This window comes from Hemitrygon akajei, chromosome 2 (genome assembly GCF_048418815.1).
Source record: "Hemitrygon akajei chromosome 2, sHemAka1.3, whole genome shotgun sequence".
In the NCBI taxonomy this organism is placed as follows: domain Eukaryota; kingdom Metazoa; phylum Chordata; class Chondrichthyes; order Myliobatiformes; family Dasyatidae; genus Hemitrygon; species Hemitrygon akajei.
The window spans coordinates 167236448-167256737 of NC_133125.1; the positions used below are offsets into that span (position 1 = coordinate 167236448).

Below are 20290 nucleotides of genomic sequence, written 5' to 3' on the forward strand. Positions count from 1 at the left end.
TCGGCTCCACACATAGCTGTCCACTCTGATTCTCTAAGGGACCAGTTTTATCCCTCACTATCCTTTTGCTATTAATATAATTGTAGAAACCCTTCGGATTTATTTTCACCTTACTTGCCAAAGCAACCTCGTATCTTTTAGCATTTCTAATTTCTTTCTTAAGATTCTTCTTACATTCTTTATATTCCTCAAGCACCTCATTTATTCCATGCTGCCTATATTTATTGTAGATATCTCTCTTTTTCCTAACCAAGTTTCCAATATCCCTTGAAAACCATGGCTCTCTCAAACTTTTAACCTTTCCTTTCAACCTAACAGGAACATAAAGATTCTGTCCCCTCAAAATTTCACCTTTAAATGACCTCCATTTCTCTATTACATCCTTCCCATAAAACAAATTGTCCCAATCCACTCCTTCTAAATCCTTTCGCATCTCCTCAAAGTTAGCCTTTCTCCAATCAAAAATCTCAACCCTGGGCCAGTCCTATCCTTCTCCATAATTATATTGAAACTAATGGTATTGTGATCACTGGACCTGAAGTGCTCCCCAACACATATGTCCGTCACCTGACCTATTTCATTCCCTAACAGAAGATCCAACACTGCCCCTTCTCTAGTCAGTACCTCTATGTATTGCTGCAAAAAACTATCCGGCACATATTTTACAAACTCCAAACCATCCATCCCTTTTACAGTATGGGCTTCCCAGTCTATGTGTGGAAAATTAAAATCTCCCACAATCACAACCCTGTGCTTACTACAAATGTCTGCTATCTCCTTGCAAATTTGCTCCTTCAATTCTCGCTCCCCATTAGGTGGTCTATAAAACACCCCTCTAAGTGTTACTACATCTTTCCAATTCCTCACTTCCACCCAAATAGCCTCCCTAGATGAGCCCTCTAGTCTATCCTGCCAGAGCACCGCTGTAATATTTTCTCTGAAAAGCAACACAACAGCTCCCCTCTTGTCCCTCCGATTCTATCACACCTGAAGCAACAAAATTCAGGATTATTTAGTTGCCAAGCACACCCCTCCTGCAATCAGGTTTCACTAATAGCTACAAAATCATATTTCCAGGTATCAGTCCATGCTCTAAGCTCATCCATCTTTCTTGCAATGCTGCTAGCATTAAAATAAATGCATTTAAGAAATTCCCCACCTCCTCCTCTGTGTTTATCTCTAACAGTACAAAGAATTTTACTGTATTTTTCTTCTTTCTCTCATACATCTGTTCCTACACTCTGGTTCCCCTCCCCCCTCATATCTAGCTTAAATCCACTGGAGCCTCTCTAGCAAACCTACCTGCAAGAATATTTGTCCCCCTGCAGTTCAGATGTAGCCGGAACAGGTCCCACCTTCCCTGGAAAACTGCCCAATTATCTATAAATCTGAAGCCCTCCCTCCTGCACCATGTCTTCAGCCACGTGTTGTTCTGCACTATCTTAATATTTCTAAACCCGCCTGCACGTGGCACTGGTAGCAATCCTGAGATTGCTATCCTGGAGGTCCTGTCCTTTAACTTGGCACCTAGCTCCCTAAACTCACCTTTCAGGGCCTCTCCTCAGTCTTCCTAACCATGTCATTGGTCCCTACATGGACCACGACATCCGGCTGCTCACCCTCCCTCTTGAGAATACTGAGAACTCAATCCGAGATATCACGGACCCTGACACCAGGGAGGCAACAGGACATCTAGGATTCTCGATCACTTCCACAGAACCTCCTGTCTGTCCCCCCTAACTATCAAATCCCCTATCACTACTGCTCTCCTCTTTTCCCTCCTTCCCTTCTGAGCTGAGGGTCCAGTCTCGGTGCCAGAGATGCAACCACTGCATCTTGTCCCTGGTAGGTCGTCCCCACCAACAGTATCCAAAACTGTATACTTATTGTTGATGGGAACGGCCACAAGGGTGCTTTGCTCATTCTGTCTATTCCCCCTTCCCTCTCCTGACAGTCACCCAACTACCTATCTCCTGACTCCTAGGGGTGACTATTTCCCTGAAACTCCTGTCTATTTCTGCCTCTGCCTCCCAGATGATCCAAAGTTCATCCAGCTCCAGCTCCCTAACACGGTTTGTCAGGAGCTGCAGCTGGATGCACCTTTTGCAGGTGTAGTCATCAGGGAAAGCTGTGCTCGCCCTGACTTCCCACATACTGCAAACGGAGCACTTAACTGCTGCTCCATTACCTACTCCTAAGCTAATTAGATTAATTAAAGGAGCTTACCCGGCCTTACCTCACCTGGAGTGAAGCTTGTACTCAGCCTCTGCTCGCTTTTTAAATTACCCCGCTGATCTCAGAGGCTGACTTTCATGCGCTTGCGCAGTCGTGCCCCGATCAACCTCAGGACTCAGGACCACAGCTGAGTCCTGTTCTGGTCCCAGCTAACAAGAAAGTGGTATAGGCTTGCTAATACTGCCCTCGAGACATATTTCAGGCATGATGCCAGACCAGAACAATTGAGGTGGTTGTCCATGAAGCACAGAATTTGAGAGAGCATGTGTTTGGAGTATGCAGATTTAAATAAAAGAAACCTGTCCTTGCCATAAATTCAAACTGGTCTCAAGATAATGGAGTGAGAACCTTGTACAGGATATGATGATCTGGAGATGCTTTCTTATAAGGGTTGTGGAAGCAGAGTCATTTGGGTCCTTCAAAATGTAATTGTCTAGATCTTTTGGGGGGGGTAAAGGGGGATTTGATTATGTTCACATCTGCTCTTTCTATAGCATTTCAGTGGGCTGAAAGGTCTCCTGTAATGTGAATTCTTCAGTATACAAAATCAAATCCTGTTCTGTAACCAGTCTTTCTAATCCATATATGTTGTACACTTTGTATACCTTATTGCATTCCTTCTCATACTTCATGCAATATAGGAAAGGAAAGTAATCAACCTTCATTGGTGGCGACATTGTGAGGCGCTCAAAGGAATTCTTGAGCATTCTTGTTCGCATCCCTAATTGGCCACTTTACCTGTCCCTTCAATGGCCTGTTCAGCAGATTTTGCTCCTGACCAGAATTAATCCGATTCTAAAAGGACGAATCTTAGGTGAATGCTGCTGACTCAGCATGCAGCCTGGTACTGTTATGCACAGATTTTGTGTGCAGAAGCCACTTGGGTGTATCCCAAAGATGCTGGCTCCGCACCATGTTATGCTCTCAGACTGACCAAAGAATGACATTGTAGAGACCTGCAAATTAAACTATAGTGTCATCTGCTATAGTTTTTTAACTGGTAATTTAATTTATAAATTGGTGTATAATCTTTTGCATGTCATTCATGTAGATCATTCCATCACATCAGCAAGAAAACCAGTAAAAATGGAGACTATATTGCAGTTAGACAAGGGTACCTAGCCATGACAAGATAAATTATAAGTTCAAGGGTTCAACTTGTACAAATTCAAGTGTCTTCCACCGGTGGTATACATTGCTTCAGTCTGCTCATGGTCTGTTAGAGCTAAACTAATCAGCTGCTACAAATTGGATATAACAGCACGTTGGAATTTGTAAAACTATCTCATTATTGGATTAACTAATTTTTGTTGATGGAATACACCTTAATGTTCCTGATTTTGATACTGCAATGATTAATAATGTCTGTTTCCTAAACCATTCACTGAAAGTCTCAATTTTGTCAAGTTCCAGGAGTCCGCCAGCGAATTAGGTAAAGAGCATAAACCTGGGCCAATAGGAAATGAACGTTCACTGAAAAATAAGAAGGCAAGAGAAGGACAGCACAAATCAAGTCCTGATAGAGGCGCAAAAGGTGTTGGCTTTTCCATAAGTAGACCAAAATCAAAGCCTGACCCTGACTTGCTCTTGGAGAATGAAGTTGCTGTGCCACCGATCCAGTTTGGAGCGAGTGCAAAAGTGAGTCACGTTGATATTTAAAGTCTGATGCCTTTTGATGCTGCCTTTAAGTTACTGGTGAGCAGAATAGCCTCAACAACAGCAGTAGCTTTATTTTTTAAGTGCTTGTGGGTTGAAGTAAATTCAATGGGGAAAGGAGAAAGAATGGGAAAAATGGTCCCATTTTTGGGTTAAACTTGGGTTAAACTTGCCTCCTATTATCATTGGGAGAGACCCAGAGGAGTACTTCTGTAGGAAAGAGACATGACAACAAAGTGAAATCTGAGAGTACCTAGAACGAAAGGAGGTGTTGACAGATGTCTGCAGGTGTGCTGATGACCAAATTAGTGTTGGGGAATTGTTTCCTTGCTGAAAGAGCAGTTAGTTTTTGGGAATTCGCTCTTCAGAGTATATTTGGATAGATGTATCAAATGAAATGCATCTTTTTCAAATGTCCTTTGCTTTATTTTTGCATTTGAATTCCCATTATCCTTATATTGACCATCCTACTGCCAATAATGTGCTTCATTTCCTTTTTATAGAAATGCATTTTGCACTAAGTTTAAATAGGGGCCCACTTCTCTTGGTAGAGAAGGCAGTGGCTAAAGTATAAAATAAAGTTGGTATGAGAGCGAGAAGGGAGTTGAAATAAAATGTTTCACTAAAAGTTTTTAGTGATTGTTAGTAGTTTGAGGGTTTGTTACTCACTGTGTGAAATGGCAGTAGAGCCAGAATAATCAGGGTATTTAAGACCAACTTGAATGCACACCTGCCATCAGAGAAGCAGACCAACAGCTGGCAAGTGGGATCAAGGCTATTTTTGGCTGGTGTGGACACTGAGTGGTCTCCTGTGCTGTAGGTTTACATGAAGGAACATGCAAGTTCTGTGTGACTATGATGCTGCTGGCAAGATTTTCATTGCACCTGTGCATACATGTGCTTGTGCAGTTGACACTAAACTTGACTTTGAAGTGAATTGGGAGGAGCTTTAAGTTTCAAGTTGGGCCATGTAATCTGTTCAGCCTTTCAATTTAGGTCAGTCATTCAATTACTTTTTGTCTGTTTGGGCCTCTTGCTGAAAGAAACATTAATTTTGTGTACATCTACTTCTGGCACTCCCCAATCCAGAGAACAGAGGTAGCCCCCTTCCACACTCACCACTCCCACTGTGCTTTGTCTGCATTTTTTGCTCTTTGATACCCTTGTCTGTACATCAGTGCCCTATACCAACCCTGCAGATTTTGAAGCACTTGCAATGCCTTTTGATGGGAGAAATTACTGATGTTTTGAGTGGATGACCTTTGATTATAACAAATGGAAGCTTTTGATGAAAGCTCCTGGACTTGAAATGTTATTCACATTACTCCAGAGTCACTAGAAAAGATCTGTTAGCATTTGGAAGGTTTAACAGAGCAGTCTCGGAGAAATGAGAGCCATGTTATGCTGAAGTCTCCAGCATAGTTCATTAATACAGAGGCTGTAGATTGTATAGTTCTTGGATGTCCAGTGCATAGTTCATTAATACAGAGGCTGTAGATTGTATAGTACTTGGATGTCCAGTGCAAGAACAGCTTCTCACGAGTGAGATAACAAATGTTCCCTAATGCCATCACTGTTAATAGCCCTTGTAGAACAATTTTTTTTTGTTGGCTTAACCCACAAAGAGGCAATAGTTTGTTTGGTAATTATTTAAAATATCTTGAACGTCAAGTGCCAAATGACTATAATTTTTGCGTCCTTTGCTTTCAGGATTCTGATTTCAATCTGAATGTGAGTACCCTGCCCAGATCCGCAAGTTCGTCACCCAACACTCTACAGAATTCTGCCAGCAACGATGTACGTGCAGTATCATTCCCTGCATCCTTTTGTCAATATTTTATCAGTACTATGCTTTAAAGTATGTAACTACTTCATAAGCTAATTTATTTAAGAGAAACTTCTGTCTTTTTTTTCTTGCTATGTCTTTCACGAAAGCATTGCATAGTGCTATTGCTGCTCAGGGTGTTGGAGTTCAATTCTGGCTTCATCTTATAGGAGTAATATAGGAATCTGTATGTCCTCCCCATGGAATGTGTGGGTTTTCCCCAGGCGCTCTGGTTTCCTTGCATGGTCCAAAGACCTATTTGGGTAGGTTAATTGGTCATCATAAATTGTCCTACGATTGGGTTAGGGTTAAATCTGAGTTGTTAGGGGTTGCTGGGGCTGGAAGTGCCTTCTTTGCGCTGTCCTTCTATAAACCAATAAATGAATTGCCTTCTGTATTTGGAATGGTCCTCACTACTCTGCCTCCCTATAGTGGACCTGTGTATTCCCTGACCCCATGGTTGCTAAGTGTGACTGCCCAGGCAATCAGATTAGTGTTAATATTGGTTTATTATTGTCACATGTACCAAGCTGGAGTGAAAACTTGTCTTGCATGCTGTTCATACAGATTAAATCTTTACACAAAGTATTGAGCTAGAATAAGGTAGAACATTAACAATGCAGAGAAGTATAAAGCTACCAAAAAGTGCAGTGCTGGCAAACAGTGAAGTAAAAGATCATAAATGGAGGCCAAGAATGCATCTTATTATTCAAGAGTCTGCTAACGGTGGGATAAAAGCTATCCATGAGACAGGTGGTATATGCTTCTGAGATTTTGTATCTTCTGCCCAATAGGAGAAGGGAGAAGAGGGAATGTATAGAGTGGGCAGAGTCTGATTATTCTGGCTGCTTTACTGGGGCAATGAAAGGTATAGATTCTCAGTTGTAAAAGATGGTGATCTCAGAGAAATAGTGTTGGAAGATTTCAGCAGGTCAGCCTGTATCCATGGAGAAGAATAAAGAACTGACATTTTGGGCTGAGATTCTTCATGATTTCAAACTGTTTGCATCCTGGTGAAAGGTCTCCGCCTAAAACATGAGTGCTTTATTCCTCTCCATAGATGTGCCTGACCTGTTGAGTTCTTTCAGTATTTTATATGTCCGTGATAATTTGAATTTCCAGCATCTGCGGAGTCTCTTGTGTTAAGGTAGTGATCTCAGTTAACTCCTATATCAAAGCGAGAAGTAAGAGAACTGGCATAGGTTCTGTCCGAAAACACAAAGGTGATGAAGACAGGATGATGTGCAGTAATTCCAGCAGCCAGTATCCCAGCTGCTGGAACATTTAACTTCTGCAATGTGTTTTAAATCTTGATTCTTCATAGTAACACACTCTGTTGGTGGAACTTGGCAGGTTAAGCAGCATCTATTGGGATGGAAGGAAGGAACTGTCAACGTTTCTGATGCAAACCTGCATGAGGACTGTTCTCCCTGCAGCCCACCCAGTATAAATGCTGCTTGACCAGCTGACTTCCTGAGCAGAATCGTTTCTTGCTCCAATATTCCAGTATTCTCTTGTCTTTGGAATGGTTGATTGGTATCCGAAATATCGGTTAGCTACCAGAAGACTAGGGTACGACACCCTGTAAACAACAGCACAAGTTCTTGTGGATCAGATTCCGAGGGGTTTGGAGAATGAGTTCTGATGAGTACACAGTCCTAACCTCGCCTGATTAGCCACGTGCAAGCTTGCACTTTGCAGAGGACTTATCCATCCCTTCACTTCCAGCTAATGATACTGAAGTCAAATACTGTAACCCGGTTACAATCACTAACTCAATTTTGTTGATCTTTGGCTCCTCGTGCTGTATTTATAATTGGAACATAGCAAAGAAAGCCCAGCAGCGTCTCTACTTTCTGCAAAGGCTGAGGAAAGTCCATCTCCCACCCCCCATCCTCATCACATTCTACAGGGGTTGTATCAAGAGCATCCTGAGCAGCTGCATCACTGCCTGGTTCGGAAATTGCACCATCTCAGATTGCAAGACCCTGCAGCGGATAGTGAGGTCAGCTGAGAAGATCAGCGGGGTCTCTCTTCCCGCCATCACGGAAATTTACACTACACCCTGCATCCGCAAAGGAAGCAGCATTATGAAGGAACCCACGCACCCCTCATATAATCGCTTCTCCCTCCTGCCGTCTGGGAAATGCTCTGAAGCATTCGGGCTCTCACGACCAGACTATGTAACAGTTTCTTCCCCCAAGCTATCAGACTCCTCAATACCCAGAGCCTGGACTGACACCTTGCCCTATTGTCCTGTTTATTATTTATTGTAATGCCTGCACTGTTTGTGTGCACTTTATGCAGTGCTGGGTAGGTCTGTAATCTAGTGTAGCTTTCTCTGTTGTTTTTTTTACGTAGTTCAGTCTAGTTTTTGTACTGTCATGTAACACCGTGGTCCTGAAAAACGTCTCATTTTTACTATGCACTGTACCAGCAGTTATGGTCAAAATGACAATAAAAATGACTTGACTTGAGTATTTTAAGATAAGAGCTTGCGCTCCTTTTCATTCTGGTGAGAATCAGTTCTGCCGCTGGTGATCATGGCAGGACCAGAGGGAAAGATCTAACATCCGCAGTTGTGTGTTAGCAAATGTGGCAGTGAAGTCAAAGGAGGTTTGGTGTTGGTAATCTACAGATTTATAATCACTGACATATCATGAAATTTGTTTTGCATCAGCAGTACAATGCAAGATGTATATAAAAACTTACAATGGAAATTAAAGTTGTACAGGAAAGCAAAATAGTAATGTAGTGGTCATGAATGCAAGGACTATTCAGTAATCTGATAAGAGTGGAGGAAGCTTTTCCTAAAGAGCTGAATGTGTCTTCAGGCTCCTGTACACCCACTCTGGTAGTAATGAGAAAAGGGCATGTGTGGTGGGGGTACTTAATGATGGATGCCACCTCTTTGAGGCATCATCTGTTAAAAATGTCCTCTGGGAGGCTTGTGCTCATGATGGAGTTTTTCTGACCCAATGCATTCTCGCCTTCATGACAGGCGGTGATGCAACCAGTCAGAATGCTCCCAAGGTACATCTGTAGTCTGTTAGTGTAGGTGACATCCCAAAATCTCCTCAAACTCTTAATGAAGTAGAACCATAACATATGCTGCCTTCATAATTGCATTGATAATTGGACCCAAGATAGACCCAGGAACATGAAACTGCTCATCCTTTCCACTGCTGACCCCTCGATAAGCAATGGTGTATGTTCTCCCATCTTGTAAGACAAAGGAAATTTTGGGTTGCTTGGAAGCTTGTGTTATGTATCGTTGGGATATATCCAGCTAATCTGAACAACATGTTTTAATATAAAGTATTGTGTGTTTTGGTATCGTAAAGTGCTTTTACAACATGTTTAATTAAAATTCAGGGAGTTTGTTGACATATGTAATTACACTGCTAAATCGGGCTTCAGTTTTCCTGGTGGCAAGTTAATAGACCTACAGGACAATCCTGCCAGAAATGGAGAGCTGGATTTAATATAACCCAAAAGCAGCTGCCACACAATTACTCATCTCCCAGATTCCAAGCAAAATAAATCCCTTTGTAAAAGCTGATATAGCATCTCAAAAGAGCCATTCATTGTTTTAGTGGTTAACTTTGTGTTTTCTCAATTCATCTGTCAGCAAATTTATCTGGGAACCTTAAGCAAAGTGCATTTTTAAAGGTGTCAAACGTCTTGCACTGAGGTAAAAGATTAACAGAGTTAAACCCTTCCTGACATGAGACTGGGTCAGTAAGGATTCAGATCTTTCCAGGATTCCAGATCAGTTGCATTGTTTTGTGTAATTTATCTGTTTGATTTATCTGTGCACTGCAAACCCAGTTCCTTTTGGGTAAGAATCCTGTGAAGCCAACCTTGACTGGAGTGGCCTAATCTGGCAGTGTATAGTTTTTAACAAAATAGATAGTGTTGCATTTAGTTGGGCATTGGGGCTACTGCTTCATAACCAAGAGTTTTGGGCAATTGATGGCTGGACTAAAGTAAATTTTCCTATTTCTGATTTGTGCACTGCCCTTTATCTCGTTAACATTGATACAGGAAACATGAAGGAAATAAGTTTAGTTGTTGTTGCTGCCAGTATCTAAAAGCAATATCCTGGCATTAAAAAATGCACTTAATATTGTTTTACATGCAAAGAAACATTGCACCTACATTGAACATCCCTAAAGGCAGCAATACTCTGTTTACACATTCATTATTGAAGTATGTGCTGATGCAAAGTGAGAAAGGATGGGGAAAGGAATGGATAACTATCTTGGTTTGCAATTCATTCTTTTATATAAACCGCCATTTGTTTAGTTTCTCATACCGAAGGAAATGAAACATTATCTAATTTGAGGTAAAGTAGGGGGTTTTCTCTCCCCTAATCAAGCTGCTCTGCTATTTGGCAAACTTTCCCTTTCTGTGCCCCCTTCTCTGCTTTCCACCCTCAACTTCTTTCACCAAGTCCATCTCAAATTGCTGAGTAGAATTTTAGTCCTGAAAAGTTTCCTATATCACTTGAAGTCACAATTCATCCGTGTCATTTAAGGTGGTGAGTGTAGGTAGGAATGGAATATTAGCCATCTTGCTGTTTAACAGAATGTTGAACGTTTTTCTTTTCTAGGTGCCTTTAGCTCCCCCACTTCCAGTCGCTACAATTGAGGCCCCACCACAAGACAATGAGATGGCTCCTGCATCTCATCCTGGCAATGAATTGACTCTTAAGGTAGGACTTCTAATTTGCTGTTTATCAAAGGCCAAGTTACAACATTGGCCTTCATCTCTATCAGGTAAAGGGAGACTTTGATTAGTATCCATTGTCATTCTGGAGAAATCCAAGGGGCATAACTGTGGACTTGTTAATATCTGAAGATATTCAAAAGTTCTGCTAGCCTCTTCTGTTGACATAGGAATTATAATCCCACCTCTGTGCCGATTTGAACCTTAGAGTAGATGCCTATATGCTTCCCCCTCCCGCCCCCCATGGAGACATTTCCCTAACAGCAAAGGTTCTTATTGCTTGGCCTGTGGTTCGGATACTCTTTAAAAGGCACACCTATTTTCTCCCATTTCTGGCCCCCCCCCCCCCAAAAAAAAATTCAAGGTACAAAGCTTTATGGTAGGTAACTTGTGTTCGACTTCCACCACTGCCTGTTCTCCCCATGACCACGTAGGTTTCTTTTGTGTGCTCCAGTTTCCTCCCACAGTCCAAAGACATATCGGTTAATAGATTAATTGGTTATTTTCAATTGTACTGTGACTATACCAGGTTAAATCAGTGGGTTGTTGTTGGGTAGCGTGGCTGGAAGGGCCTATTCCACGCTCTATCTCAACAAACAAATAAATGCTTAGACCACCAACAAACATACCACTTCACATAAAATGTTATGGGGATTTGTCTCAAAATTGATGCGGTAGTTGAATTTAAATGACTATATCTACATTGTTGGAGCACATCACTAGCAGAATACCCTTGACATCAGAACCAGTACTTGAGCAACCCTGTGTCTGCTTCTGAAAGTTCTGTTATGGAATATTTGCTTCCTGCCTCCTGCCTAAGGGCTATGATACTATCTGGTGTTGATGTCTGATTGCAAAATCAACACTTGAGGAGATGGCTTGGTTCCACGTTTTCCTTGTTCATTTGCAAAATACAGGTGTTGCCAGCACTGTTGGCTCTACGAGCAAAGATGATGGTAAGCCATCTCGTCATACTGGCTGCAGTACTTCAGTGGTGTTCTTTCAGCAGTTTTAGGTTTAGCAGGTCACAGATCTAAGACTAATTGCAACAGGAATGGCAATACCTTTCTGAATCTAGGTTGCATAATCGGGGTGGTATGCAACATGTAGGCAGACCTGCAGGGAATAACATACCACCTTGGCTGTTTTGATGGTCGATGTGTTAGTGAGGTGCTCTCAGGACCTGGTAAAGGTGTGTAGAGATGGATAGGAAAGGTGGTGGAAAGCTTTCCCCCATAGAGTTTCTGAAGTGAAAGTGGATGGGTTTAGGATCAGGGGTTTAAAGGTGGATCTGAGATGTTTGTTTCTCGGACAATATTTGGAATCGGAAATGCACTGCCTGAGTGGCTGATGAAGGTAGGTACACTCTCAAATGTAAGTAAAATATAGATGTGCGTCCACGTTATAAACACGCCATTTATGGACACATGCACAAATGTGCTTGTACAGCATGGAGAAAGGGTCTTTGGCCCATTCATCTCCGTGCTGACCGAGATGTGCTGTATATTCATGCTCGTCCTGATCTCCAATGTTCCCCTCATTTTATGCTACTATATCATGTGAAGGAAAACATGACCAGTATGTTAGACTTTTTGACAAGCTGTAACAATATCTCATGTTAACTCATCACATTTGTTATCACTGACATATGTTGTGAAATCTGTTTTGTGGCAGCAGCACAATGCAATACATAAAATTTACTAAAATGTGCAGTAACAAGTATACTGTATAAATCCTAAAATAGTATTTAGTAAGCAATGTTGTTTTATGACATTAACTTTTCTATTCTATTAATGAATTTCTCACTTGAAAAACAACCCTTTCCACTGTAACCAGTTGCTTTTATGACACCAATCTCCAGGTACAGGCTGCATTTGGAAGGTAGAATCTACAGTTGCACCTTGTATATTTTTCACAGGCATTTTCTAGTCATTTCAATTTTTAGGGAAACCCAAATGGTAAATCTGGGCTTGGTTTATGTTGACTGTTATAAAATGGCTCATGCCAGTAGATTTTTTTGCTTATTGTACTCTGACTCTCAGATGGAATCTGCTCGCAAGGCGTGGGAGAAGTCGCCAAGTGTCACGGAGAAGGAGGTTGCTGCAAGTGTGACCAACACGGATGTTCCTGAGATGTCTGGTGGCTACCATTCCTTCGTCACCTCCATTCCAGCAATACCTGTGGCATCTGTGGCCCCATCTGCCACACTCTCAGGTTGAGTATTTCAAAATGCCATAGCAATGTCTATACTGTCTCACTACTCCACCAGCTTGTTTATCATCTCCACTTCCTACCCACTGTCCCTCTTTCCCTGTTCTCCTGCTTGGTATTACATCCAATTTTACTACTAGAGCTAAATCTCACCTTGTTACTTGTACATTCCCAAATACCTCTCGTGTCTTTCACTTTGTACTACTTCTTGCTCCTTCCCACCACCTGATTGTTTGAAATTGCCTACTGTGTTGTCTTCTGTCCTGGGGAAGGATTGCAAGCACAAAATATGAACCTGACTTTTTGACAAACGCTGCTTGAAAGTATCTAACTATCCAGATGTTTGATATTGTGGTTTCATTTCATCCAGGTGCTGTATTAATCTCTTATTACTTTCTGGTCCCACCCAGAGATTGCTGAGATAAATGTACTGACAGTCCTAATTACCTCATCTAACTCTTGAGTTACTAGAGACAAAGAAGGCTTGTATTTCAGTTCTGCCTTTCAGTCCCTGTACTTTGCTCCCAGCCGAAGAGCAGTAGTGAGAAAGGTTTCACCTTGGAGGGGAAGGTCAGACAAGGCAGGTATTCGAGCTAGGGTTAGGGGGAGATAGCTAATTCTGATTAGGGGTCTCAGCCCGAAAAGTCAGCTGTTTATTCCCCTCCATTGCTGTTGTTTGGTGAGTTCCCCCCAACATTTTGTGCGTTGCTGCAAGCAGTAATGGTAGTTGTAATATTGGAAATGAAGTCTGTGTCCATCATAACAAGTGTCAAAGTCATTATTGACATTGCAAGTATAACTGCGAGTAATCTCAAAACCTGCCTGGCCACTCTTCATAGTAATGACATGTGACCTGAGTGAACTGCATCGTAGCTTTTCTCAATGAGAGCACCTAATGGTGCTCTAGTTATTGGATTAGCAGCCCAAAATTGTGTGTTGAATGCACTGGCAAGATTTGAACCTATGATTCTGGCTGTGCCAGGGCTAGGGAGCATTAGTGTAGTTTGCAGTTCCTGCTGGATCCCTACTTTTTGACATTCTTGCTCAGGGTTTTTAGACTCCCAGATTACTTTCTATTGCTGTTGTAGAGTACCACAGCTCAGAAATGGGCCCTTTGGCCCATCTAGTCAAGACTAATCTGATCTTAGTCCCATCTACCTGCACCCAATCGTATCCCTTCAAACCGCTCTGTTACAATCAGACCCTCATTTACCACTTCTGCCAGCAGCTCAATCCGTTTGCACTGCCCACTAGGTGAAGTAGCTCCCCCTCAGATATCCCCCTTAAATACTTCACATTTCACCCTAAACCTATGACCTCTCACTTAATCCATGGGTGTGGGGAAGCCTGCATCCATTCATCCTTTCTGTACCCATCATAATTCTGTATACCTCCCCTCAGTCCCCTGCACTCTGCGGGGGTGGTGGAGGTCCTAATCTATTCAAACTTCCCCTCTAGCTCATTCTGGCAACATCCTTGTAGGTTTTCTGTATTCTTTTAAGTTATTAATATCTTTCCTGTAGGTTGGTGACCAGAACTGTATATAATACCCTAAATTTGGCCTTGCTAGCATCTTGTACAACTTCAACATAACATCCTAACTTCTGTACTCAGTGCCCTAGTTTATGACTGCCATCTCAGCTCATAACAGATGTGAGATTGTTTAACAGCTCTGAGTAGAACCAATATATAATTGGCAAGTTATCTGCGTATCATTCTTTACTAAAGCTTGGTGCATTTTCAAATAATCAACACACTGCAAGAGCAAAGCAGTACAGGTCTTGCCCATGTTATAACACTTTCGTTCCAGAGAAGTGCTTCTAACCCAATCAGTTTGCAAATCGGAAATGCAACCTGCTGGCATTATATTTAAATAAAAGCATTGGCTAACTAAGGGCAGCATCACTAAACCAGGACATTAAATCATTCAAATTTCTGAGCATCATGCAAACATATTACTGCACAACTTCCCACACAACTTGAAGATGCCTGCATCCTTAATGAATCCCAGCAACTCTTTCCTACAAGTCTCCCAAACACTTGTCGTGTATGGACTGTACATATGCAGTAACCACTTTATTAAATATACCTGTACACCTTGTTAATGCAAATATCTCAGCCAATCATGTGACACTAGCTCAATGCATAAAAGCATACAGACATGGTCAAGAGGTTCAGTCGTTTAGACCAAACATCAGAATGGGAAAGGAATGTGATCTAACTGAGTAGAAAGCTTGTTGGTGCCCGATGGGGTGGTTTGAATATTTCAGAACTTGATCTCCTGGTATTTCCATGTACAACAATCTCTAGAGTTGACAGAGAATGGTGCGAAAAACAAAAAAAAAAATCAGTTCCAGTGAGTGCAGTTCTGTGGGCGGAAATGCCTTGTAAATGAAAGGTGAGGGGAGAATGGCCAGATTAGTTCAAGCTGACAAAAGGCAACAGTAACTCAAAAACGTGTTACAACAGTGGTGTGCAGAAGAACATCTCTGAAAGCACCTTGAAGTGGTTGGGATACTAAGTACCAGAGCTAACAGATAAGTGGCACTGAGTGAAAGTCGCGAGTTCGTAACTAGGGAGGCACAAAAGACTGCAAATGCCTGAATTTGGAGCAAAACAAAACACTGGAGAAACTCAGCGGGTCAGGCAGAATCTGTGGATGGAAACAGTTGACTTTTCAGGTCAAGACCAAAACATCCACTCTCCATTTCCGTCCATGGATGCTGCCTGACGTGCTGAGTTCTCCAGGGTTATATGTGAAGATGTTTCATTTTTCTGCTTTTGAAAAGAGCATTTGTTAATGCAGTGCAGTAGCACCATCTGCTGATGGAACATGGTCCCACAGAAAGATTTTGGTTCATTTTAAAGTAGCTTCAATGAAACTTTCAAAGGTTCTTCCCTATATTCACTTTCAGCTCTACACTGTCTCTAGCTGTAGTTCCTATCATGCCATTTAATCCTAATTTATTTCCACTGTAAACACAAGGGGTTGAGTCTTCACTGTTTCTCTAGCAGGTTAATTTGGGCTGTCCATCTTGTTCACAACCATGTAGTTTGTTGTTCCCACTTGTCTTGCGAAAGCAGACTTCCTTCACACTCTGAAAGCTGAATCATTTTGTTTCCTGACCCCACAGCCCCAGGTGGCCAGATTCCACCCTGCTACGTGGACAGTCATTACTACAGTAGTCAGCCTCGTGGAATGCCTCCCTCCATCTCCCAGCATCAAGGGTTTCAACCTGGCCTCTCACGGGTAAGAGCTTCGTAATCCCATATGGTATTGCAAGTTGCTGCTAATGTGGTCAGGCTGTTTCTGATAGAGGGTCTTGACCTTTAGAGTAAGTTTATCATGCCGTAGGTATTGTCCTTACATACACTTATTTCATATGCAGTGTTTCTTAAGACCATAAGACAGGAGCAGAATTAGGCTATTTGGCCCACTGTCTGCTCTGCCATTCAATCATGACTAGTTTATTATATCTCTCAAACCCATTCTCCTGCCTTCTCCCCATCATCTTTGTGCTGACTAATTAAGTACCTATCAACCTCAGCTTTAAATGTACCCTGTGACAGCCTCCATAACTGTCTGGGGCAATGAATTCTACAGATTAACCACCCTCTACTAAAGCAATTCCTCTTCATCTGTTCCAAAGAGACATCCTTCTCTTGGGCGGTTTTCTCCTGAACCTAGTCCCACCTGCTATTGGATACATCTTCTCTGCATCCACTCTTATGTAGGCCTTTCAATATGTGGTAGGTTTCAATGATATCCTCATTCTATTATGATATTGGAACAGAAGCCATTTGCAGCTACTTATTGACTAGGTAAGATATTAAAGTCTGCCTTTGAGTCGCTCTATCATTCATTAAGATTGTGGATGCTCTGATTTTTTTTTTAACATAATTCTATTTTCTGTCCAGTGTCCCAAAAAAACTTCCCTCCATTTCCATGCAGTCCGAAGACCTACCCTTCAAGCCCTTCATTAAGAAGAAGTTATCACACTGATCTCTGCCCTTACACCCAAGGGGTATCAAGGCAAATTGCTGTCTCTGTGCTCTTCCATGTTAATCCCAATCATTAAAATCTCTGCAGTCCACTTTGCAATCATAATTGGCTTGATCCTCATGGAAAACTAGTTTTGATAGTTTGTCTTTAAATTTCCACACAAACAAATTTCAAACAACTTAGTAAGGAGGCTAGATTGTTACAAGCTATGTTTTCTATCGCAGGCGATGCCAACACAACAGATCACGCTTCCTCTTCACACTCCCCTGCAGGGCCAGACGCAGGTTTCTGCCCTTGGCATCCAACAAGGGACACCAGTCTCCCAAACACAGGATATGTTTGCTTCCCTCCAGTCTTTCAGGTAAGACTTGGTCATTTCAGTGAATTAAGAACAGCAGGTCTGCCTCTCTAATTCTTCTGCAAGAAATAGAGCAAAGCATGAAGCCAGTCCTTGTCATCTTGTGGCAGTCATCACTACTCTTCAGATATAATTCCTTAGCATAGTTTTATCATCTGAGCCATTTCACCAGGGGTAAACAGATTATAGACGTTGCTTCAAGAACTTGCATCAGACATCACTTTGATTTAACAAGTAGATTTTTTTAAAAATAACTAGTGTGGATTTCTCATTGTTCAGAATGCTTTGAAAATGTAACTATTGCACTTAAGGGCAAATTGGCTTCATGTGAAAGAAATAGAAACCATAGGGAGCTTTTGATGGAGCATAGGATACAATCCATTTGACAGCGCTGTAAGTTGTAGGAAAATCTGCAGAACAAACCGACTATTCCACCTGGAGAAATATTTTTTTAAATCCCAGGGCCATAGAGCCTTTTGCATTGAAGGTTTTCATTCTTGCTTCCTAGCTTTCTGGACCTACCTGTTTTTTTTTTTAAAAAAGGCTGAATCATCTGTGCCGTAGTGTCTTGCATTTTTTGTTCCAGAAAAGCACATCCACTCACTCACATGGGTGGGGGAGGGCTAAAGCTGCCTTCCTTGAACTCTTCACCACGGATTATTTTCTTAAAAGTGAAAACTATCAAACTGAAACATTGGGAGGCTGCTGGGATTTGTGGGTGGGAGGAGGAATCAATTTTTTTAAAATATATAAACACTGCAAATCATTTCTATGATTTTTTCCTCTATTTCTATTTTTTGCCAGTGAATGTCTGAATGTAAGTATCTGTTTTACTTGACAGATCCCAACAGTTGTACCTCCAGCCTGGACTGTCCCCACCCTCTGCAGCCATGGTTCAAGGCTCTACGCTAATATCTGGGGGTCCAGTGAAGGGTCAGTATGTCGGCTTCTCAGCAATGCAAGCTGGGGAGGTAACAAAGGCTCCAGCAGGGCTGCCCTACCAGCAGGCAGCTTGCACTCATCCGATGTCCGTCATTTACAACACGCAACTGGGCAACTCCCAGCTCATTGACTCTCAGTTAATACAGGTAAGGGGCCTGAGCCAGGATCTCAGCCATGCAGAGTTGGTTAAGGGGTTTATTGCCTTTCTCTGTGGATCCAATCCCGCCATCTTGACCTGTTTCTTGATCCAATCTCTTTAGAGCCTAATCCATTTGGGACCATTATTTTCACTTCCTCTCTAGCATGTTCCCTCATGAAATAATGAGTAATGCAATTCTGCCAACCGGCCCCATACTGGCTCAGTGCTCTCCATCCCATATCCCTACTAATTCCTTCAGGGCGTTGCATTCATATTTTGTCCCACCCAGCCACATGAGGGACAATTTTTCTGTCACCACAAATTTTGGGAGAGGGAAAGAAACTGGAGAACGCAGGGGAAACCCAGGCAGTCGGCTCTGAACCTGGGTCACAAGTAAGCAGCAGCACCAACCATTGATAGCCAGGTTAAGTTTATTGTCCTACGCACAAGTACAGCAAAGTACAGCTACAATGAGAAAACGTTGCAGTGGTATCACAAGCTTGTAATTTCAGACAAAACAATATAAATTGTACATCGTACATGAATTGTAGCATTCTTGCTACCTTCATTATGTGCTGCGCATTTCTTGCCACCTTTCTCAGAATATTACCTGGTGTCCAAAACCCTTCTCAACAGTGAATTGTTAGACAAAGTCACCGTCCTCATGAATGTAAATAGTAATCAGAGTCAGGTTTATTATTGGCATGTGTTGCAAAATCTGTTAACTTAGCAGCAGCAGTTCAATGTAGAAGGAAAAAAGGTAAAAATAAGTAAATCAAATACAGTGTATGCTTATTGAATAGATCATGCAAAAACAAATAATAAAAATGTGAAGTAGTATTCATGGGTTCAATGTTTATTTAGGAATTGGATTGCAGAGGGGAAGAAGCTGTTCCTGAATCGCTGTGTGTAAGCTTTCAGGTTTCTGTACTTCCTACTTGATGTAATAATGAGAAAAGGGCATGCCCTGGGTGCAGAGGGTCCTTAATAATGGGCGCTGACACCAGAAATACTGGAAATAACAATTCAGATTTGTGTCTAGCGCAGCAGGGATGGGTTAAAGATGCTATGAGAGAAGGCTTCTTCTGAATTCAACCCTGTCACTTGCTGTGCTATTGAAGGAGTGAAATGGCACAGAGTGGTTTTATTAACACAAGTTGGAATTAACCCAGGCTCTTTTGGGGTTGATCATTTGCCAGCACTTAACAGGCATAAATATGAACCCGTTTGTATGCTAAAAGGGGAAGAGAAACATTCATCGCTTAGCTGCATGCTGGAACTGGTGCATTTAAGTTTAAAAGGTATCATATTTCACCCTATTCTTGTGCTGCAGTAACTGCCTATAGGCAGGATCATGGGGCACACATTAACTGGAATGCTACTATTTTCCACCCATATGTGGGCATGGAGACAATGCTAGAATTTAATGCTTATTCCTGCTCCTCGTGGGAGGGCATTCTTAGAACTGGTGCAGACAGACAGACAGTGTAGAGTAGACAGTTCCAGGATTTAGACCTTGTGATGAAGGAAGAGCATTTCCCAGCTCATAATGGAGGGGAATCTGGTATGCACATGCACATTCATACACAGTGGTTGAGATTGTGAGGTTTGGTGGAGTTTGCTGCAGTTCATCTTGCAACTGGTGCACAACGTAGCCCTTATTGCTCATTCATGTCATTTTGTTGTGAGCTTCCATGTGAAGACAGAGCATCCAAGGATAAGGGTTGTGAAGGGACTATATATCTACTGCAAATCTAGTGTGCTACTTAGTTTTGGAATGTACCTAAGTTCTTATCTTGGAGTTGCATCCAAGGCAAGTGCAAAGTATTCCATCTGATTTTTGCTGTCTGGGTGTTGGAAAGGCTTTGGGGCATAAAATGCAAGATTTCTCAGTGTTCAACCTTGTGTTACTGCCGTAGTATTTAAAATGGGGTGCTAATTTAAAACTGGAGGCTTTAGCAGTACTAATGCTGTTGAAAATCATGGGAAGCTGGTTAGAATCCCTTTGCTTGTTGACAGTTAACCACTGCCACAAGTCTTGTCCAGGTCATGTTGGGTGTGCTGCAGGAATGTTGCTGGAAGAGGAAATGACCCTTCTCGGTCGTTGCATTGTGCTATTTTCACCACCAACCATACGAATGTGGAAGTCAAATTAGCACCAACTTGGTTACTGCTTTGCTGTGAAAGAAG

The 20290-nt window shown here is 42.0% G+C and overlaps 1 protein-coding gene across 7 annotated transcripts in view; it reads left to right on the plus strand.

The window, feature by feature from the left end:
• Positions 1-20290, plus strand: part of LOC140718277 (protein PRRC2A-like) — a 132583-nt gene that overhangs the window by 92218 nt on the left and 20075 nt on the right. For 6 of the 7 annotated variants that reach the window (XM_073031802.1, XM_073031829.1, XM_073031857.1 and 3 more), the window contains 7 exons: positions 3643-3873; positions 5602-5688; positions 10332-10433; positions 12490-12661; positions 15793-15908; positions 16886-17022; positions 17861-18107. In XM_073031802.1, coding sequence (XP_072887903.1) covers positions 3643-3873; positions 5602-5688; positions 10332-10433; positions 12490-12661; positions 15793-15908; positions 16886-17022; positions 17861-18107 — 1092 coding nt within the window. The remainder of the gene's footprint in view (positions 1-3642; positions 3874-5601; positions 5689-10331; positions 10434-12489; positions 12662-15792; positions 15909-16885; positions 17023-17860; positions 18108-20290) is intronic. The other variant, XM_073031821.1, reaches the window with a different exon arrangement.